We start from the raw sequence: 23637 nt of genomic DNA, 5'->3' as shown, positions 1-23637 counted from the left end.
TATTATTATGGCTGAGTGACTGCTTTTAGTTCTTAAAAGGTATTAGTCATTCTTGACTCACTCCTCATTTTAAACCACAGTATAAAAGTGAGTGCAATTCTCAAACACCTCCCATGAGTAATTCAGCGAATCCCTGTTGATGCTCCTCATTCAAGAAAGGTCCCAGGGTAGAAGGGTCATCTCTGACCAACCTGAGAAAGGTCTCTGTTGGCTGACTTTTTAGACAAGTTCAAATAGGCATACTGGCCTCATAGACTGTCTCCCTCACCCCCCTGCCCTGTGGAATCAACTTTCATAAAGGTCTGTCATCTACACCTAAACTTCAGAAGCTACACATTTCTAATCTGAGAAAGGCAGAGGAGGGCAAGGAAAACATCAGATGTCTGGTTCCTGATGCTGCTTTTGTTCTTTCAGAATGCACCTGCTTCTGTCCACCGTGGACGTCCCCCCTCCCTCCTCCTTGAAAAGTCTTACTTTCTCCACCGCCATCCTGGTCCTCATCCTCTTCATCGTCGTCGTCATCGGTGTACAAGATAGGTCCGTCAGAGTCGGAGTCATTGGCCTGGTATTCCCTTTGGCCTTCGTCCTCTGAGGCACTGAAGGACTCTGAAGATTCTCCCATCAGCCCAGGAGTCAGGAGCTGAGGCGCTGCCTTCCCCAGCTCGTCTTTGGTTGTGAAGCTGTGAAAGGCACAGACACATGGGGGTGGTGTGAAGCTCAGAGCAACCCTTGGGGATGATGCCAACACAGGAGACAGAGCTCTAGTTTTATAAGCATCCTTTGGGCTGTGAAAGGAGAAAGCAGACACCAGCCAGCTAAAGTCGCTGAAACAGGGCAACAGTACTCCATTCCTTAATTCTCAAGGTTTTAGTCTTGTCTGGCAAATGAAAAGGATTGACCAGGTAGTGACCAATACATTTAGTACACGAATACTGTAAAACTGTATTTTGAAAATGTATTTTTCCCTAGCCATAGGGAGGTTCAGTGGAAAGAACAATGAGCTAGAAGTGTTTGGATATTTGATTTTGTACTTTTTCTTGAGCCTGTAACTCTGACTTATCCTTCCTGGTCTAGGTTAAAGCCTCAACTCCCCAAGGAATCTTTCACTGCCCATCAAACTAGTTCCTTGCCTCCCTCTCCCTGCTCCCATGGTGACCTGAAGACCACCCCCCTGGCACACTTAGCACATGCATCTCAGTCTGCCTCTTCAACCCTGCAAAGTTCCTTGACAAGGAGGACTCACCTTGTTTTGCAGCCCAGCACCTAGAAGGCTCCTGCCACAAAAAAGTACATCTTCTTCAACTGCTATGTGAATTAATCCCATTTTATCATCACAGCCAGTGTACTAACAGTCAAAAACTATATACCTTCTCAGTGCTTCAGTTTTTCCATTTATAAAACTGTCTGTCATATTATATGATATTAATATTACCATAAGATTATATTAACAACACAAGATGGAAAATGTGAAAGCTAAGTGGCCTCTCTAGAAGAAAGATGACATGTAAGGATGCAATGAATTTCTATTATTTAACTTGGTAAAAGTTTCTGACTTAAAGTTACTATAAATATACAAAGCTTGCCAGTTTCACAGACTAGAATTTTTAAAATACTTTACATCAAAAACATATCACATCAGAAACAATGAAGTCTTCATTTTAAGATACAGAAGCTCCCCACACTGCTTTCTGATATAAATAAAAGAATCCAAATTTGGCTGCCACACTTCTGAACGACCATTCAGTGCAAAACATGCGCTTGTGCTTCACACTGCAAAAAAAATTTTTTAAATAGTTGTTTGAATGATAAAAACAGGTAAACTCTGTCAGACTCTAAGGTACTGAAAATTCTACTTTGTGGCTGATAAGCCTGAAATACTCAATTTTAAACTTATTAGGAAAATCCAACCGGAGAAGGCAATGGTAAGCCATTCTAGTACTCTTGCCTAGAAAATCCCATGGACAGAGGAGCCTGGTGGGCTACAGTCCATGGGGTCCCTACTAGTCAGACAAGACTGAGCGACTTCACTTTCACTTTTCCCTTTCACATATTGGAGAAGGAAATGGCAACCCACTCCAGTGTTCTCGCCTCTAGAATCCCAGGGATGGGGGAGCCTGGTGGGCTGCCGTCTATGGGGTCGCACAGAGTTGGACACGACTGAAGCGACTTAGCAGCAGCAACAGGAAAATCCAACAGCCAAAAATTCTTGTTTTCAATGAGGAAATATGAAACGTTCTCTTTAATTGCATAAAATGCATAAAGCATAAAATTTACCATTTTAACCATTTTAAAGTGTTTAGTTCAGTGGCATTAAGTATATTTATACCGTTGAGCAACTGTCACCAACATCCATCTCCAGAATTTTTCATCTTCCCAAACTCAAACTCTGTACCATTAAACAGTAAGTGTCCATTCCTCCTCCCTTAACTCATGGCAGCCACCATTTTACCTTCTGTCTCTACAAATCTGAGTGTCTTTGGTGCTTCTTTAAGTGAAATTATGCAACACTTGTCCTTTTGTGTCTGACTCATACTCAACTTTGGATGTCTTAACAGTTCCTGCATGTTGTAGCATGTGTCAAAATTTCCTTATTTTTCAAAGCTGCATAGTATTCCATCAAATGTATATGTCACATTTTGTTTATCAACTCATCATTCTATGGGCATGCGGGCTGTTTCTACCCTTTGGTTGTTGTGAATAATGCAGCTATGGGTGTGTATGTGTGCTCAGTCGCTCAGTCATGTCTGACTCTTTGCGAGCCCATGGACTGTAGCCCACCAGGCTCCTCTGTCCATGGGATTTTCCAGGCAAAAATACTGGAGTGGGTTGCCATTACCTACTCCAGGGGATCTTCCCACATCTATGGACACTGTATAAATATCTGTTTGAGTACCTGCTTTCAAATTTTTTGGTTATACGCACAGAAGAGGGCTTCTCCGGTGACTTGCCAATAAAGAATCCACCTTCAGTGTAAGAGACGTGAATTTGAGCCCTGAGTCAGCAAGATCCCCTGCAGGAGGGCATGGCAACCCACTCCAGTATTCTTGCCTGGACAATCCCATGGAAAGAGGAGCCTGGCGGGCTACAGTCCATAGGGTCGCGAAGAGTCAGACACAACTGAAGGGACTAAGCATGCACACACAGAAGCAGAACTGTGGAATCATACAGCAATCTTATGCTTAATTTTCTGAGAAACTACCATGTTGCTTCCAAAGTAGGAAATCTCACTTTAAATACGAGAAGATTTATCTTATGGAAAAACTTTTTCACAGTCTGGATTTCTAGTGTACTGCCACCGGAGGCCATTCTTGCTTGAAGAGTCTGCCACTGTGGATGACCGAAGCACATTAAAAAGAACAGAGCTATCTCAGGAATGAGTCCTAGTATTTGTTCATATCACTGTCCATTAATTTTTCATGATACTGGTTATTACTTTAATCTCATCATTTTATAATGCTTTGCAGTTTTTAAAGACTTCTGCCTACATTCACAATTTAACCATTGTTCTACAGCATCAGTCCCCAACTTTCTTGGCGCCAGGGACCAGTTTCACAGAAGACAGTTTTTCCATGAATCGAAGTGGGGGATGGTTTTGGTTTCACCTGCTGCTCACCTCCTGCTGTGTGTCCTGGTTCCTAACAGGCCGTGGGCTTGTGTGGAGGGGAGACCTATGTTCTATAGTATAAGGATGGCAAGTAATGCACAGTTGATGGAACCCAAGAACGCCATGAATGAGTTGCCCAAACAAGGTGGCAAGTCCAGTCTACAACCCAGACTCTATCAAATGTTATGTTATTAAGATTCACAGTCTACCTATCAAATGTGATGTTATATTTTAATTCACACCTAATATGTTATGTTGATATATTATATATTAAATTTAATTTAATGTTAAATATTTTACTCTAAATTTTTATTTTACTCCTACATTTCTTGGGCACCCTGTACAATACAGTGAACTCTATAAATGTTTGTGGATAAAAGAGTTGAATCGCATTTGGATATGGGCTTCAAGTGGATGTATTAGTTTCTGCTTTACATTACACCAGAATTATACACTACTAATGAACCTACCAACAAACGGAAATCTACCAAATAGTTACTAGCCTGAACTATGTGAATAAAGGCAGGTGATTTTACACAGGGCCACTTGACTTCTTTAAAGTGTTCACATTTGCATTCCCAACAAGAGCCTCTTCATAAAATGACAGAATTTTCACACATTCGTTGACTAAACATAACTGAGGGAGAGTTCTAAGTACAGCAAGAGATGAAGAGCCAGAAATTCTAATTCACATCTCCACTTAAAAACGGAAGAAAGTATTTGGAAGGAAATTTGAGAGACTACTTATTCCAAGCTCATTAACTCAAAAGCAAACACAAACTGTCCCTGTGGGATGAACTGTAATTTAAATTTTTAATTTTGAAGAATGTACAGAGAAAAAAATCTCCATGCCCTCTTCTAGGAAAGCATTATAGTTACCCTGACTGACAGGAAACTCTATTATAAATACCTCGTTGTCTAATGATGTTCTCAGCTCACTCCCTCTGATCACAGTCCCAGTGGAAATGGAGCAGAGATACTCACTCTGTCAATCCGCCAAGTACAGGCTGAAGATGGATATTAAGCCTCCAGCATGAAGCTTAGCACTGAATACTGCCCTTCCTAAAATGATTCTGTTAGTGAGCTGGACAGAATCGGGTCACCTTTGGAAATGGGCTTTCTCAGTGCTTGAGACTATCTGAGGAATTATTTTATATTTTATTTCTTGTTCTTTAATATACTGAATAGTGAATCCATGTATTCGATCTTCTTCCCTAATTATTTTGGTAAAAATTAACCTTGTTTTTTGTTCTTTTTTTAAACTTTTCTTTTCTTGGCCATGCACCATGGCATGTAGGATCTTAGTTCCCTGACTAGAGATCAAACCCACAGCCCCTGTTATGGAAGGGCAGAGTCTTAACCACTGGACTGCCATGGAAGCCCAGGTAAAAACTAATCTTAATTATAATGTTTTGTCCACTTTTTTATCTTTGGTGCTTTGTACATTGCCTGGCACATAGAAGGCAAGCAAAAAATATATGGTTGAATGACTGCTCTGTTCTAAAGACTGGAATTGATGCTGATGTTAGCAAACACTAACAATTAAATGAAGACATCTGCTCTGGGCTGGAAGTATTCAGGACACCATAAGCATTCATTTCAATATATTCTTTTTCGAATCATTTATTAAAATGTCTAAAAAAATAATTTGTACATTAACATTTATCTTCCCTTGGCTTTCCTTTGAATGACAGTACTCAAAATGATAGAAACAAACACAAAAGAACCTTCAAACGAAGCAGAAGCAAGTGTTTGGAAACTTATGAAATTCCATAGTCATGTATGGATGTGAGAGCTGGACCATAAAGAAGGCTGAGCACCAAAGAATTGATGCTTTCAAATTGTGGTGCTGGAGAAGACTCCTGAGAGTCCCTTGGACGGCAAGGAGATCAAATCAGTCAATACTAAAATCAATTCTGAGTATTCATTGGAAGGACTGATGCTGAAGCTGAAGCTCCAGTACGTTGGCCACCTGATGCGAAGAGTTGACTGACTGGAAAAGACCCTGATGGTGGGAGGGATTGGGGGCAGGAGGAGAAGCGGGCAACAGAGGAAGAGACAGTTGGATGGCATCATCGACTCAATGGACATGAGTTTGAACAAACTCTGGGAGATAGTGAAGGACAGGGAAGCCTGGTGTGCTGCAGTCCATGGGGTCACAAAGAGTCGGACACGACTTAGTTACTGAAGAACAACAGAGCACTGTATTTCATGTGCAGCTCTGGGTTTGCATCCTGTCACTTCCTACCTAGGTGATCTTGGGCAAACTCTCTTATCTCTTTCGGCATCAGTTTTTTCATCTTTTAAACGGAAATAATTCAGGAGAAACTAATGTGAATTAAATAACTGGCAGTTCCTAACATCAAATAAGTATTCAATAGAGTATCCTGTAACATGCATTGACCCTGAACTGCTGATTCGTTTCACATATGACAACATACATGTTTCAATGTCATTCTCTCAAATCATCCCACCCTCACCCTCTCCCACAAAGTCCCAAAGACTGATACTCGGGGCTGGTGTGCGGGGATGACCCAGAGGGAGGATAAAGGGAGGAGGGAGGTGAGAGGGGGGTTCAGGAGGGGGAACTCATGTACACCTGGGGCGAATTCATGTCAATGTATGGCAAAACCAACCAATATAATATTGTAAAATAAAAAAAAATAAATTAAAAAAAAATAAAAAATAAAAAAAATAAAAGGTCAAAAAAAAGTATTCAATAGATGAAAGTCAATATTATTAGCAATTAAATAATTAAAGTTGATACTTGAGTCTCTTGATCCAAATCAACTTAATTAATGTACTTTTTTTTAAAAGTATAACATGACAAAAATTTTTTTTGAAAGGAGAAATAGTAAACTAAAAAAGGAGTGAATTTGGATTTTATTCTTAGAAGAGACTGGATTTAAGCGCTCCAAGACTTTCCCAGACAAAACTGGCAATAACATCTACTACACTCTGACATGGAGAAGGCAATGGCAAGCCACTCCAGTACTATTGCCTAGAAAATCCCATGGATGGAGGAGCCTGGTAGGCTGCAGTCCGTGGGGTCGCTGGGGGTCGGACACGACTGAGCGACTTCACTTTCACTTTTCACTTTCACACATTGGAGAAGGAAATGGCAACCCACTCCAGTGTTCTTGCCTGGAGAATCCCGGGGACGGGGGAGCCTGGTGGGCTTCCGTCTATGGGGTCATGCAGAGTCGGACACGACTGAAGTGACGCAGCAGCAGCAGCACACTCTGACAGTCTTCTCCTCATACTCAAGGGACAGGAGAGCTAACGTGTCTTATTGATCTTTAAGTAGAAAATTTATAGAACTTTGTGAGTGATTAGATCTGGAAAGCAGAGGAGAATGAGCACCCTAGGATGAATTCTGGCTTGGGAAACTGGATGATATCATGCCTATGTCATACTTGATTTTGTACTGGTTGCTGCAGATAAGAAGTAAATAAGACACAGTAGTTAGTTCTGTCCCATGTTGCTAAGTCATGTCCCACTATTGTGACCCCATGGACTGTAGCCTGCCAGGCTTCTCTAAATATGGGATTGTCCAAGCAAGAGTACTGGAGTAGGTTACCATTTTCTACTCCAGGGTATCGTCCCAACCCAGGGCTCGAACCTGCATCTCCTGTATTGGCATGTGTGCATGCTAAGTCACTTCAGTAATGTCCGACTCTTTGTGACCCCACAGACTGTAGTCCACCTGGGTCCTCTGTCCATGGGATTCTATAGGCAAGAATACTGGAGTGGGCTGCCATGCCCTTTTCCAGGGGATCTTCCTGGAAGGCAGGTTCTTTACCACTGAGTCACCAGGGAAGCCCAGTTCTGCCTCATAGTTGGGGGAAAAAAAGCACTGTCAGAATATATGTAATAGCCAATTTTGTCTGGATGAATATCAAAAGGCTTCAGAGAGGATAACACTTAAACTGGGTTGGGGATTGAGAAAGCAAGAAAGATAATCACTCTAAGGTTGGAGGAAAAAGGAGTTGGAAAATAGTTCTTTTCTGATCCTCTTTATTTTCTTGGAGATGGAGAATGCTAAGCAACTTGTTGAAATGAAGATGGTTTTCAGGAGTGGGTGGAGCAATCAGGACACTAGTGGCAAAGATCTAAAATAATCACTGTAAGGAAAGAGGAGGAAACTGTTTAGGAAAAAGAAAAAGGACTGCTGAGTACTGATGAAGCAGACTCTTAACATCCTTGAAGCCACAGGTCTGAAGTCTATCTGTCAGTAGGACCATTGTCTCCAGCAGCCCTTGACATTCCTGGGGCAGGGCTATGAAAAATTAAGATTCATGCACCCCAATATTCACAGTAGCACTATTTACAATAGCCAAGACAGGGACACAACCTAAATGTCCAACAACAGACGAATGGATAAAGAAGATGTGGTAAACATACATTTATATACATGAGGGAATATTACTCAGTCACAAAAAGAATGAAATAATGCCATTTGCAGCAACATGGATGGACCTAGAGATTATCAGGCCAAGTCAGATGAAGTCAAATATCCTATGATATCACTTACATAAGGAATCTAAAAAATGAAACAAATGAACTTATTTATAAAACAGAAACAGACTCACAGACAGAGAAAACAAACCTATGGTTACCAAAGGGAATAGCAGGGGGAGGGAGGGATAAATTAAGAGTTTGGGATTAACAGACAGACACTACCATATATAAAAGAGATAAACAACAAGGACCTATTTATACAGCACAGGGAATTATACTCAATATCTTTAAACGTATAAGGGGAAAAAAATCTGAGAAACAATGTATATACACACACACATACATACATATATACATGAATCACTTTGCAGTACTCCTGAAACTAACACTGGAAATCAGCTGTACTTCAATTAGAAAAATAAATCAGTGACTGGATTACAGGGGTGCTTACCTAACATTCACTAGACTACATTATAAAAGAAACCAAAGTAAGTTCCTTCATTGCCCGCACAGTGAGTTAGTGATCTTTAGTTCCCAGCTACATAGTAACCTGGACAGCATATGGGGTTTTTGCCCCGACTCACCATTTTGCATTTTCTCTGCTAACACTTATGCCTGAGTGGACAGTGGTTCCGTCTGTCGCCTCTTCAGTCCAGAGAAGCTGACCTGGGTCTAAGGCAGGGAGGTCGGCTCCATTGCTGATCAGGACGACAGGGGTGTCCGACGCAACAGTGCTCTGCTCCTCCAGAGGGAGAGAAGGGGAGGGAGTGGGCGGTGCTGGAGTCACCGGGGGTGGAGGGACTGTGGACTTGGGTTTGCCTGTGGTCTGCTCCTCGGCCCCAGGGACAGTCTGCTCGGGTGTGACACTCTCCACCCTGGTCTCCGAAGGCTCCCCTTTAAGGTCAGATGTGCCAGAAGTGGTTGCCTCTGAGGACAGTCGAGAAGTTGGCTGCTTGCCAGTTTTTTTCTTGCCCTTTGTGGTTCCCACTGTCCCCGTTTTGCTAGAAACTGTCTCCTTGGAAGCTTTGAGTCGAGATGAGGTGGAGAAAGTAGATGGTGAAGCCGATGCTTTGGAGCCAGTTGTTTTTCTCGAATGAGAGGAACCAGCTGAAGCAGAGAGATTTCGCATTAAGAGTCCAAGAAGAGAACACATTTTAAAAGCAAATAACCAAGTTGCAATTGCCAATGACACTGTTCCCTTTAAACTCTAAAACTCTGAATAAATGCATTAAGGAAAATAGGTAAATGATAACAATGGTCTTGTTTTCTGCCCCCTCCCTGCCCCCAACCTAGAAGGGAGCAAGTCATGCTTGAGGCCAAACCCTAAGGTACAAGGTCTTCTCCCTCCTCCACTCTTTAGCTGAGCCAGCCAAAGGGAATGCCTCACCTCTTTGCCCTATGGTCACCTGAAAAAGTCTCTGTATGCTCCAAAGAAGGGACATTATAGTGTGGAGAGGACAAGACAGCAGCAGCTACCTGGGTATAGTACAGGCTTACTCTCATCACAAACTATACACGTTCTGTGATGCCTCTCTGGGAACAGAGTAGCCCACACTCAGAAGAGACTGATGTATATACCACCTGCTCCTTTCTGGCCAAAAGCAAATTTACCCATCTAACTGCTAAAAGAGGAATTCCAAACCAGCTCTCCCCAGTGGCTAGAGAGAGACACTTGCCATGCTGCCCTGTCTATTTATCTGCAGGAGTGATGGGGCAGAGGAAAAAAAGACACATGGCTGCATACGAAAGACAAGTCCCCTTCAAAACATCAAGAAGCAGAAAACAGTCTTTTTTTTTTTTAACCAAAAATGTGTAAATGGGTAATGTTTGAATAAACTGAAGGGAAGGAGTATCATTCTCAGATCTTCTGAAACTACTTATGTTCCTAGAAGGATATCCTCATCACAGGATAGCCATGGTCATGACCATGGCCGTGGCATGTTGGTCTACTTCTGGATAGAACTGCCTTCAACCAAACCATTTTCAGGGAAAATAAAATTTAACCCTCTTTTTCTTTATATCATAGAAATACGTTTAAACTATTATTTCATGACCTTTATGATCTATGCATTTCCCTTAATTGCTTCTTCTGTGACAAGGCTGTATATTCCCTCTTTTTCCATGAGGGATCAAACTATCTTCCAGAGAAAAATTAGAAAAATCTTGTTAGATTGTGGAGCCACCCACACTGCACACAGATGTTATTTATTGTAACTTACCTCTGGTTATAACTTTATTGAAGCCAATTGGGCTGGTCAGGAGAACAAATAAAGGAATAGACAATGAGATGGATGACTCTACCAACTCTGATCTACTGAGAAAAGCCAGTCTTACTGTGTGTAAAGATGCAGGCTTAAAACAAGTCTCTGTGGCTTGAGGGCTTTATTGTTTTAGATACCTGCAATTACAAGAATTCTCCCTTGTGTCAGGGCTTGTCAATATTTCTTTGAAATAAGCAATCTTCATTTGCTTATGAAGCACACTCCTGGAGTCTAATTATTTGAAATTTGAAATTTATTTGAAATTTATCTTTCACAACCAAGATGCTAAAGACTTGCTCTCTGTGTAATCATGTTCAGTTAGGTATTAGGTAAGTTGAACAGAATTTCTTCTACACATCAGTTCTAATTATTTTTTCTTTTAAAGAATTCTTTCTTTTCTAAAAGCAAAGTTAACTTCAGCCTTGCTTAAGAAAAAAGACAAGTTTTAAGCCTAGTGTGCAAATTCACGCCATGTTAACATATTTCTCTTTTGACCATCTCCTAAAATGAGGATTTTGCTGCAATGTTGCTCAAGTTACATTGAATCATGGCTACGACGAAAAATGAAATGCTACCTCTTCTCAGTTAAGTATTTCTGTTGTTAACACAGCTTTTAACAACCAGAAAGAAAAACATGTGAGATGTTACTTTACTAGCAAAGCAGGTGAATGTGCTAACCTGTATCTGGTGATCTGAAGGACTAACTAGCTTAGTAACACAGAAGAATCTGAACCAACAGATTTTTTTGAAACAGTGTAAAACGTCTGATTAAAAATTGGGAGTTACATTTGAAATAACTTTTCCGAAATGTCAACATTATTCAAATAAAGCAAAGTTACCAAGTAGAAAGTTCCAGATGGTTACAAATGAAATATGAGTAGGATTCAGAAGGAGCATGACCAACATTCAATACAAGGATCTTCACATGCTGGGCTTGGTAGACTTCCAGGCAATCCTGTTTCTCTGTGATAACTCTGAGTACAGCAACCTTCTGGACTCTTTTAATACAGTGGATAACATGACTGTACTTTGCTCTTAGGAACATCCTGAGTTAATAAATTAGCCTTCAAATAAAATACCTGGGAATAACTCAAAATCTCTTCTGAAGTAAGAGAGAGGACAAGCCAAGTCTATCATAAGCTGCTTCTATGTGGGACATGGGGAGGTGGGTCTTCACCCCAGGAACAGGGTGAGAGTTTGGGGCTTCTCTTCAGGAAATAAACCAGCAACAGCCTCACTTGAAGCATGTGTCCTGGGGCATGCTAGGCAGTCTGGGTGACACACACAGAAACCAACAGGAGCAGACGCTGATGTGTGATGGCAGCTGGTCCCTGAGAAAATGGCCGGTAGGCCCTGGAGGCACAGCATCCTGAGACGCTCATTTCAGAGCTTATCAGAAGAGACCCAGACAAGCAAGGTCAAAGGTGGACAACAGAACACTGGGAGAGAGGAACCTGTTTACAGTGAGTTCTGTTATACTGTCTCCTAAGCCATTCTCTGAGCCTGAGCATTATGGGTATAAATTACCAGGGGAAAGATCAACACCAAGGCATATCATGGCAGTTGATTTTGAGAAAGTGGCTGCTGATTTTAAGGAGAATAAGGTTTGCTAGGCACAGTAGGCCTTCTAACATGCAGGAATTTTATGCATGTGATCAGAAAAAGCCGCTCAGCGTATGTATTTAGATTAATATCCTTTTAAAAGCTGGATTACAGAGGAGGCTTCTCCATTCCACTTCACTAGAATGGCGACTCCACTTTGCATTAAGCACGTCTGACATGGAAGGGAAAGCTGGACACACACGAAATGAAGTGATGGAATCACCCAAACATCCCCTGGTGATCTGCAGTGGCAGCTTACAACCGCACCCCTTGTAACACATTGAAGTTTATGGGGTCAGGAAGCGGACACTGAGCATGTAACATCCCACTCTTCTGAGCAGCTGTGACTCCAGTAGAGAGTGGGGGCGGGGTGGAGCAACTAAGTGATGTGAGCCCTTTCTCATTAGAAAGATGACTATAAGATTTAAGACATTAAGATCCAGCAAATACGTCAAAGATGCATCATGTTTTAATGTGCAAACTTAAGATGTTTTGAAAGAAAAAACCCAAGCCAAAGAGCCACCATAAACTCAAATAGGCAGGCCAGTCGATATTTCCATAATGTCAGCTCGTGCATGCTAAGTCGCTTCAGTCAGGTCCAACTCTTTGTTGACCCTATGGACTACAGCCTGCCAGGCTCCCCATCCATGGGATTCCCCAGACAAGAATACTGGAGTGGGTTGCCATGCCCTCCTCCAGGGGATCTTTCCGACCCAGGGATCAAACCCGCCTCTCTTATGTCTCTGGGATTGGCAGGCGGGTCCTTTACTACTAGTGCCACCCTGGGAAACCACTAATGTCAGATCATATCATCTCTACTCATCAGGCAGACAACTCCCTGTATCCTTCTACTGGGTTTTGCGCAGATAGTGGAGACTCAGGAAGAAAGACATCTATTCACCCTAAACCTAATGAGGTGAACAGATTCACTTGGTAGAGACAGCAACAAAGGAATCTCCAGGGCATTCTCTGTGTTACAACTGAATCCGCTGGTGTTACATCCAAAGACGCCAGACACCAAAAAGACTACTGTTCCTAGAAAAAGCAGTGAACCCACCCCAGAGCCAAGCACCCTAGACTCAGCCCCACAGAGGGCATACTCACCGGCCTCTCGGGTTGCATTTCGGCTTGCCAGCTTGGGTGGTGGGACGGGGACCTGCTTACCAGGAGCCTTGGTGTTTTTTTTAATAGGAGACACTTCGTCACCCTTGGGGCTGGCCCCAGCAGCGGCCCCTTTTGGAGGCACAGGTGGTTTTTTGGGCTTAGGTTTGGGTTTAGGCTTAGGAAGAGCTGGAGGAGGTGGAGCAGGAGTTGCCGGTGTTTCAGAGTGGTTTTCAGTGTTCTCTACAAATGAGAAAGTGAACAGAAGCAGACTGATACAGACACACGCCATACAGATAGAAGGAGCATACACAGGGCGACAGTGATACAAACACGTGGCTGCTTAGCCCTTGGGAACCAGCGGGGCTTCTGCACCAGAGAGACTGAAGGCTGGGGTAAAGGAGATCAAAGGCTGAAAACCAAACTGGGGTGTGTTCTCCAGGTCCCTTAATCACTCCAGTGATAAAACAGAGTTGCACGAGTGACTGGGATGAGGTTCAGGGTGAGTGTAAATGTCCACCATCAGGGGCTGACACCTGGATGGCGGGTTGCTCAGTGATGATGTGGGTATGCGTGCTAAATTTTTAACCAAACTGAAGGGCCCAAGGAGTGGCAGATGAGTGCATTACACACACCGCCATGGGGTGAGGGCTGACTGTACAGCTATGGCTGGACTCAAGGTTACCCTCCACTGAGGGACTTTCTGAGGAGAACAATCCCCATCAACTTGAAAGGGATATGTACCCTGTGTCTGTCCCACTGTGGTAAAAAAAAATCAATTATTTTCTAAGCGAAGGGAGACTCTCTAGAATCTGGTACAGGAAACACAATGCACTGAAGAATAAACTATTTTCTACGATTAAATTTTTCTCAAGCTCTCCCAGTATACTAGGGCAGCTTCCTGTTTTATTCTAACTTCCTCTGACCTTTTCAAACAGTGTCACAACTGTAGGTAGTGGAGGGTGCAGAATCCAAAAGAAAAACAAAACAAAACTTGTTTTCTCATGTAAACACAAGTAACAAGTTTGAAAAGATAAAGGTTAAAATTCATTTAAAAAAATGAAATTCACACCTGCAAATAGCCTTGTGTAAGATTTTGCATAACTAGAGGAGTAATAGTCTGTCATTTTAAAAAGTGGAGATGCAGAATGTTCATTCATATTTTCATATCCTTATCTTTTCTCATTGTGACTAAAATTAAAATACAGCTTGGGTCCAAAGAGCTAAGCAGCATTTCTTTAAAAGTGGAGCACAACAGAAAACGTAAGACAGTCTTAAGACAAGACTAAGCCTTTACTGGAGATGTTGTTCTCTGTTAAATGACCAAGAAAGGATTTTAATATTGGAATGCATCTTATTTTATTATCTCTTTTGTTTCATTTCTCAACCCAGCGTGTGTGAGGCGGGGACTCCTCCCCTCTTTCCTACATCCCCATCAGTCCATGTATAACTACCATAAAAGTGATTTAAATTGCAGTAAGTAATGGATAAAACTTTTCTTGTACCTTTCCTCAGCCATGAAACCCACCCGTCACAACAGCCCACATGGAGCCCTCCTGCATCTGAACTTAACTGTACACACAGTCTGAGCCCCTCAGTCAACATTTATCAGAGGCTCCTTTGTATGTGTGCCTTTCTGTTTATACATCTTGACTCCTCAACTAAGCTGCTGAGAATCTTTAATACAGGAATGGCTCTCCTAACCCACCTGGTCTGAACCAGAAAGCCAGTGCACCCCCAAGTGTTAGTCAGGGCTGAGAAAGAGATGAGTTGACAGTCACTGAAAACATCTTATTTTAATGTAAAACTTACAAATACATATTGACTTGCTAGTCTTTTGATTCAGGGTAGAGGGCTGTTCTTTCAATATATCTTTGTGCCTTTAGCTTCCTGCATGATACTATGTGTGGAGATCCAGCTCTATAAGAGCACCAGGCTGAGAGCCAAAAACACTGATCTGCACATTTGTACCTTAATTCTCTCTTACTACAACTCTCACATCTCTTATTCTCTGCCTTTATGCCATATTACTGGGGAATCTTTTTAAATTCTACAGTTATCCAGCTACTGGGTTTGGGAAGGAGATGACAGTTGGGAATGACAATCCCTCCTAGATTGAGAATGTACTCACTACACAAAACTTCTGGCCACTCCTGGAGAAGCACATTCCATCCTCCTTCCTCTGTAAGTTCTATCAATTATCTGTGTGTGTTTGCCATATGACCAATGTTTATGTTTTATTCTGTGGTGATTCTTAATGGGTGCGTGTGTGTGTGTATGCATGCACACGCATGCAAACAGTATGCTGTTCTGACTAAATTATGACCTCCTTTTGTCTGAAATTTTATATCCCATCAAGCATGATGCTTGAAACATTATGTCTATTCAGTGAATGTGACTGATCAGCTGATAGATATTAACACACACATCAGTAGGGAGCAAACTCTTGTATCTGGGAGACAATGAACATAAGTCAAGAGGTATTTTTTACTATTACCATATGATCTGAAGAAAAGACAGATGGCAGACAGGAGTATAATGTTTTCAAGAGGAGGTTAAGAAAGGGCTGCCTATGCGTTCTGGCTTGATGAGGATACTACACGTCACAACAGAGGTCTGGAGGCGAGTGGCTGACTACTACACTTCCAGGTTTGCCTCCTTCCACCACATGGAGAGTCAAGTTTAACAACACTGAGAACTGCAGGCAGCCTTCATCTTGCCTAGAATGCCCTTCTGCTCCCAACTCCCTACTTCACCTGACTGCTTCCTTCTGGTCTCCTCCAGGTCTCAGTTTGCCAATATCTTCCTCTAAGATCCAGTTTGGTACCCCTGGCAAGTTCCCTGGCTTGCTGTCCTCAGGCCTCCCAGAGCACTTTGCATCTTGCACCGCAGTGGCCTGTATGCATGGTGGTCTCCATGTAGGCCACGATCTGCTTGAAGGCAAGGTTGTCTCTCACGTTCAGTGTGCTCTTTCCCTGGCCCCTGTGGCCAATATCTTCATGCTCACGTGGGGAACAAATGCACACAAGTGACCTGTTACTTCATGGAAAGCCCTCTACAATGACTCAATAGAAATAATATCCAATACTTTTTCAGATTTCTCATATTTAATACCATGCTATATTTAACGGATTGCAGATCAGTTTTTCTGCCTCTTATATATTTATTGAGAATAATGAGAGATTAACAGGCCCAGAAGGCTTACGGGAAAAGTCTCCAGCAATAGGCAGAAAAGGCCCCTCTGCTCCAGCTCCAGAATCGGGCCCTTGGGAGACTCTTGGGAGGCCCAGAAACACCATGAGTCCTAGGTAGAACCTACCCACAGAGTAGGGTGAAAGTTATTTGTCATTTGTTTGTTCTTTTTGATGCAGATGTTTCAAATATTAAAATGCCAATATGATGTCTTAAAAAGATTCACAAGCATCCAGGTTGGCATTAGTTTTGCAAATATAACCAATTAACAGGTGAAATGAAGCTCATGGGTAAACTGACTTAATGCAAAAGTAAAGGGAACACTGAACCCCCAAATAAAGGATAAACTGAGAACATGGGAAGGTGGATTTGCACAGCAGCAAGCTCACATAAGAAGTGAGATCAGAAGAGGAACAGAGGTAAGAGTGACTCTTAAGCTATTTTATTTTTTTTAGAATTAAATGCTGTCTTTCCAGAGCAAAGAATGGTTTGTTTAAAAGGTATTTATTATTTAACATGATACTCTGTGATGTCGGTTAGGACTGACATTCTTTCTAGTGTCAGCAAGTGGCTTCCCCTCACTCAGCGTGGCTTCGGTGGGAGCACTGTCCCCACAGTGAAAGGGAGGCTCCTCTGTCTTACGAGGGCTGTGGTAGCAAGACCAGCATTTTCATGTCCTCATATACAGACCAGCCAAAGCACAATGCTATCTTGGACCTTATTTGACCAAAAAGAACAGAAGGTACTAGTCCAAAATAAAAAATAAGAAAACAAAAACATCTCTCAAATATCCATGAACCTATGAAGTCTGCCATCTTTTTGGAACGTCCAGGCCTGAGGGTTTAATTAACGTAAAACTGTCAGCAACTTTTTATTATGCTGATAAAGGAAACACGTCCTTTGAAGCCTGTCCAGTCCACTGACTGATACTCCACATGAACAAGGCAAGCACTAGAGATGGCTCTGTTACACGATGAAGGATGTGATCCTTGAATGTGAAAAGGCTGGACCAGGGAAAAACCACAGATGGATTTGAAATTTAACAGTGTGGTGAGACAGGACAGTTGGACTGAAAAAAAAAAGATAAAAGTAAAAAAAAGAAATCACTGCATTAATGCTTTCACCTAAATACTCTTAAAATCTGTTCAGGCCTGTTTTCTTTTTATTTTCCAGGAATTGTATCACTAAAAACATTAGTTAATTTCCTATAATCAGTATTCTTAAGCATAACCAGAGTTGTTCAATGGAAAGACTAAAGTAAAGCTCCATGAGCACCATACTTAATACTGAATAAAGCAAAATAATTTTCAACAGGCAATTAATAGAGGCTTCTAAAAATTTTTGAGGCTAATTTACATGCAAACAATAAGCTGCTATGGACTTCCCGAGGAGATGATCTTAAATTATAACATCTGTCAAATGTTCTTTCATTCCCTTTGTCTTTGGAGGATTTGGGTCAAGAACAGAGGAAGAGAAGTTTCCTTCCAGCAGTTTCTAACAGTCTTCAAAATGCCTAGAAAGTTCAGATTAGGACTGACAAATTTTTGCCATCCAACTCAGAAGGAGTCATTATGGAAAACTAGCCTACTTCCTGACGATTCATTTATATGTAGCAGGAAATCATCTAAACTGTTCCAACAAAGGCTTATTTTATGGGCATTTCAGTTCAGGCTTGCATAAGAGGCTTGGGGTTTCCTGCAACTGTGATAGGTGTGGTATGGGTAATGCAGTCTATCAGAGCCCAGGAACCTGTGAATGTTCTGGGGGTCCCTGACAGACATGTATTTTGCAGTTCTGTAATTTACCACAGTATTTCACACCAGAAACCAAGGTCTCAAAAGAAAGCTTCTGGCAATGGCATAATTGCCTCTGGCATATTTTAAAATTTCCAACTGCACAGACAAATCATGGGGCAGAGGCTATGGCCACTCCAGCAACCCAGATCCCTGGCATTACTGGGAACCATTCCTGGTCTCCCAGAAATGTCTGAGCCTGGATCAGAACTGCAGTTCTGTACCCTGGATCAGAACTGCAGTATTGGGTGTGTGGACACTACCAGCCAAGCTCCCACTTCTGAAGAGGTGGTGCCAGGCTGAATGAGCCATCTTGTTTTGCTATTCCTCCAAGTTGAGCTGCTATAATTGTCAAGTAACCCGCACAGAAAGGTATTAAGACTGCTGGCTTTTTTTTTTTTTTTTAAAGAACATACTGAGATAAAACTCCTGATGAAAGGATAACATTCCCAGACATCTCTAATGATAGAAGAAGCTACCACTTCTGATTCTTACCATTAATTAACCCTCTTTAATAAAACATTAAATGATGTGCTTATAAAATGGATGTATCTACCTGAGGAAACCATCCGATTTCTCTTTGCTAGTTATCATTTCTCTCCTTGTATTTACAGAATACCTCTCTACTGGTCTCAGGGTCACTATGTGGAGCCCAAGACCTGCTTCTCAACTTTGAGCTGTAAAAGAATTGTGGGGTTTCTCTTGATTTTACCTTTCTTATCTTCTGCCTTTTCCTCCAGAGGTGGTGGTTTTTCAGCTACAGAGCCATTACCTTCTTCAGCTCTTACTACATTTTCCTCTCGGGTAGATTCCTCTCCGATGGGTATCATATGCCCGTTTGAATTTTCAAAGTTAACTGTTACATCTCCATCTAAAAATGGGGAGAGAAACACCTAGATGTCTAACTTTGACGGCTTTCTTAAAACCCAGTTTTCCAGGTACTAGGGTTCAGATTTATGTTTCAGACCTGGGAACCAAATACATTCTGGACTATTTTCACCATGTTTTACTGAATAATTCATTCAAATGAAAGAGCTAGGAAGTTCTTAGTGTTGGGGGAAAGCAGCTATGCAGCGGGATGCCATCTCAAGACAGGAATGATTAACCTAATTATAAAATATCCCTGGGCAGGAGAGTCCCTCTCTTCTTGGGCTTAGTTTTGGTTGAAGTCACACTTGGGAGTCTCTTTGTCATTCAGAAACTGAACGATAAAAGGAGGAATCTGAAAAATGGAATAAACATTTTTAACAAGCACCAAAAACACAAGGTGAATGCAAATACACAAATAACATGAAAAGCAATTATACATACAAACGATTAGTGGGAGACATGAACATTTCCAAGCACCACTGTCTCCAGAATATTATATCCATGACACGTTAACTTTACCTAGTAATATACCCTCTACTCTACTCAGGCAAAGATGTCAGTAAGGCTAACTGTATTTTCATTTTCTTATTTATAGAAATATTAAAATGTCCTCAGGGAATTGTTGTATATTGCTGGCCAAAAAGTCTTTAAGTTGGGTCAATAATAATTTGAAAACATTAAGAAAAAAATGCTAAAAAAAAGCAATTAGAGGGAATTTTTAAAAAATCACAACTGAAATTAAAATTTAATGTTATCTAAACCATAAATGATTAATTTAACAACCATGAATGTTTATAAATTCCTAGGAGTTTCTAAAGTAAGAGATTTTGCAGAAACTGTTAATTCAGTGATGCTTGAAAATTTAACACTAGTTCACATCAAGATAATTTTAAGAAGCTGTGCTATCGTTGGAAAAAAAATTAATGATAATATATTTACTTAGCAAACTTGAGAAAATGTATAATTAGAGCCAATTTTAGGCAAGTTTGATTAATTTTACTTTGGCAGTTATTCTGAACAGAATGACCATCTCCTAATTTTTCTTTAAATATGATTGAATTGCTTTGGCTCAACAATAAAATCCACTGGCCTTTTTGACAAAAACAAATATGGCATTTTAACAAGTGAAATACATATAATGCAATCATATTTAAAATGAACATATAATTGTCCCTCAGTCGTGTAACTTCCAAAGTACCTATAATCTGATACTTGTATAAAACTAAAATAGATAATAATGTTATTGGCAATGTTATTCCAAGTAAATCTTAACTATGTCAATAAAATTAAGGTAATAATTTTTAAAAGACTATATGACAAACCAAAAAGAAAACAAAATATCCTTGGTTCTTATTACTGGATCCCAAGAAATTTACTATTAAAAAATAAGAGGGAAGGGAGACACAATATAATGTCCCGGTATTGGATTAAAAAAATAAATAATCTAAGAATGGAAAATTCCAGACAGAATAGAAAACCATTTCTTTATATAAAAAATCCTCAGTTTTTAGGTAACTCAAATACAAATTTATCTTTATTTTCTATGACTTTCGCTAGTAATAAAAACATGCTGAAATCATGTTAATGACAATTTAATTCTATTTTAACCATTATTACATTAAAAATTCTGCAGTAGATTAAATAACTAATTTTTAAAATTCAGAACAAAAATGCTAGAGAGAAAATTAAATAATTGTGGCATAAGAAGAAACTGGATTAGCACATGATAAAGAGAAATGGTCAGTAATGTATAAAGATACTTACTCTGAGATATTAATATGAAACAAAGCTAAAGTATAGGCAATAATAGAAAAATGAGCCATGTTTGCAATAAATCTGGAATTCAAGAAGAAAAACAGAGGAGAACTAAAGTTATTATTAATTAACTGGTGTGGATACTGAAAAGGTTTTCTATTTTTTGTATTGTTTCAGAATTAAAATAAGTTCTGAGCCAGGCTGCCAGTTACAGTAAGATGCCCACTCCAGGTCTTACAGGAGCATTTGTATGCAAAGAAAGGAGAAAACTCAGATAAGAGTCCTAAGCTTAAAGTAAACCAAGAGATAAATACAGAAATAAGTGGTTAAATAAGAAGCATGAGAGTGTTTGAGGGGTTTCCCTCTTTCAGGTAAACAGGTTCTTTGGGGATACAGTTAACAGAGGAACAGAGACAAGAAGAAAATCATGAACAGACAATAAGTGACTCATTAAAAAAGGCATCCCAGGAGAAAAGGAAAGGAGGCTGGTATGCAGAAAAAACACCTGCATGTCTCAGGTTAAAGCTAAGGGAAAAAAAGAAAGGTAAGAACCAGAAGATGACTAAACTTGGGTTAGACCACGGACTTCTCAGGAGAGAAGGCCAATCTCTGAATTTTTAGATTGAAGTTAGATTTTGGTATAAAAAAGGTCATCGAAGAGGAATAATAATAGCTGGGAGTAAGGGTATGGGGTGGAATGGGACAAGGTCAAACCCAGAGTAGTTGGCGGTATTTTAAAAGTCTATTTGGCTGACCGAATAAAGGGCATAATAGACAAGCACTGTCAAGAGCTAAGGTCAAGAACATCAAGAAAAGAATGAACCTTGACTGGCAGAAGAGAGCAGGTTGTCACCAAGCACAGAAGTTTCTAGTCTCTGGCCAGGGCTGAAAACAAACCGAAATTCTCAAGATAATTGCTTTTGGAAAAATGACAGAAAACTACTTTCTACAGTCCTTGGCTGAAACGGGGGGAAGGAGTCTATTTAAAATAAGCCTCACCAGGAACTTCTAAGTATTAGGTAATTTATGTAGTTCTATATAAGGGCCACGCAAAAAGTAGAAAGTAAAATTCAGTAATTGATGACTTCCCAAACATTAAACCTATTACACCAAGCTTAGGTTAAAAACCTAAGAATGTCTGTTATTTTATATTTTGAAACTTATAATGTTCAGTCTGCAAGCATTAAATAAAAAGACTCAACAGAGTCAGACTTCTGGAAAATAAGTAAATGAAATTGCAATCTATCTTGCAAATAGCTTAACGGATTAGGCAAAATAAAAACCAAGCAATATTAAGTATTTCCCTAAGCCACTTGTTTTTAGAAAAAGTAAATGCTTTTCTAGCTATAAATTTTAATGGATAAAAAAAAAGACCTTTAGTCTCTATCTTTAATATTCATTAACAGTTGTGGCCATAAATTTTTCCACTTCTTTTTCTTCCTTTAAAAAGGTTTCCAAATAAAGGTTACCAAACCAGTGTAGTGGCCCATCCTGTAATGGTGATCGCCCAACACTGAGTTTTCAGTGGACATGTAATTTCTCTGCCTTTTCCAGGGAGATAAGAGAGGAGGCAGACTTTGATACTGCAAGTTCATCTTCAAGCACAAAAACGTTAAGGATGTACATTTCTTAGGCAGAAAATGAATAGCTTCAAGGTTAACAGAAAATTAGGGATACTTAAAAGTTCATTCATAAAATGGAGTGAAAGTGAAAGTCACTCAGTTATGTCTGACTCTTTGCAACCCCGTGGGATAAGTCCACGGAATTCTCCAGGCCAGAATACTGGAGTGGGTAGCTGCTCCCTTCTCCAGGGGATCTTCCGATCCCAGGAATCAAACCCAGCTCTCCCATATTACAGGCGGATTCTTTACTGTCTGAGTCCAAAATAAAGTGAGAGAAGTATAATAAGTAAAATACCTAAAATTTTGAGGGCTCAAGAAAAATGGAATTATTTATTCAGGACTTCCCTGTTTTCTTTAAAGCAGGAATAAAATAGTAAAGCATCTCTTAGCTTCTTCTAGAATATTCAGATGTTGAATATCATGTCATCTGAATTTACGAATAGTGAATGCCAAAAGACGTTAAGCTCTTTGCAAGGAACATATTTTAGGAAATGAGGAGTACTATTGTTTTGATTCTAAATTAATAGCATGTTATTTGTGTCCATAAAAGCACAATTATAATATTTTACCTCAGTAAGCATTCAGGAGATGAGGTGAGGAAGGCATGAGGTAAACCAACAATGTTGCAACAAAAATTTCTATGAGTTTCATAGTAGGGGGAGCAATGAAGATTATTCACTATTATTTATTTGGAGAAATAACCAATCTTGGTATCTTCTTTTGAGAGTCTATCTCAGTTTCTATCTAATCCTTGTCTTTTTGAGCAAGATGCTAGGAGGGACTGGGGGCAGGAGGAGAAGGGGACAACAGAGAATGAGATGGCTGGATGGCATCACCAACTCAATGGATATGAGTTTGGGTGAACTCCGGGAGTTGGTGATGGACAGGGAGGCCTGGCGTGCTGTGATTCATGGGGTCACAAAGAGTTGGACATGACTGAGCGACTGAACTGAACTGAACCCCTTGGGAGGATAGAGGGATAAAGGGAAGAAGATTAGATGTAAGGGATAAAATAGTTGGAAATAATGATTGTTAGTGAAAAGGTGAGGCAGATTCGAAGAAATTAAAAGAGAACAAAGCTGGGAAAATTACTTGAGAGATGCGTAAAGCAGACTAACGTAATCTGCCCATTCATGCCTTATTGAATGGACATGAGTGTACTATAACGGACAAGAGGTCGCTTATCACGGCTTTTTTCTTTTACTGGTAGACTTAAGAAACCAAAAGGCGTGAGTTAAAACTTTGCATTTACTCAAACAGTTGAGTTTACCTGTAGAGACGGACTGAAGCTCAAGAACAGAGCGTGAATCATGTAAGCATTTGTATCTGTCTGTATCTCCTGCCACAGAGGAGCTTTGTGAAGCTCTAGGTTTAGG

The 23637-nt window shown here is 40.5% G+C and overlaps 1 protein-coding gene across 4 annotated transcripts in view; it reads right to left on the bottom strand.

The window, feature by feature from the left end:
- PHACTR2 (phosphatase and actin regulator 2) overlaps window positions 1-23637 on the bottom strand; it is a 305489-nt gene that overhangs the window by 46797 nt on the left and 235055 nt on the right. For 3 of the 4 annotated variants that reach the window (XM_088840798.1, XM_088840799.1, XM_055433736.2), the window contains exons 4-7: window positions 18727-18885; window positions 13033-13272; window positions 8650-9172; window positions 475-680 (exon numbers count right to left, since the gene is read on the bottom strand). In XM_088840798.1, the coding sequence (XP_088696924.1) occupies window positions 475-680; window positions 8650-9172; window positions 13033-13272; window positions 18727-18885 (1128 nt within the window). The remainder of the gene's footprint in view (window positions 1-474; window positions 681-8649; window positions 9173-13032; window positions 13273-18726; window positions 18886-23637) is intronic. The other variant, XM_088840800.1, reaches the window with a different exon arrangement.

This window comes from Moschus berezovskii, chromosome 10 (assembly GCF_049115385.1).
Source record: "Moschus berezovskii isolate FMDL1 chromosome 10, NW_MosBer_1.0, whole genome shotgun sequence".
NCBI lineage: Eukaryota > Metazoa > Chordata > Mammalia > Artiodactyla > Moschidae > Moschus > Moschus berezovskii.
Note: the sequence above shows the minus strand (reverse complement) of the source record. Positions and strands in the feature narration are given on the sequence as shown.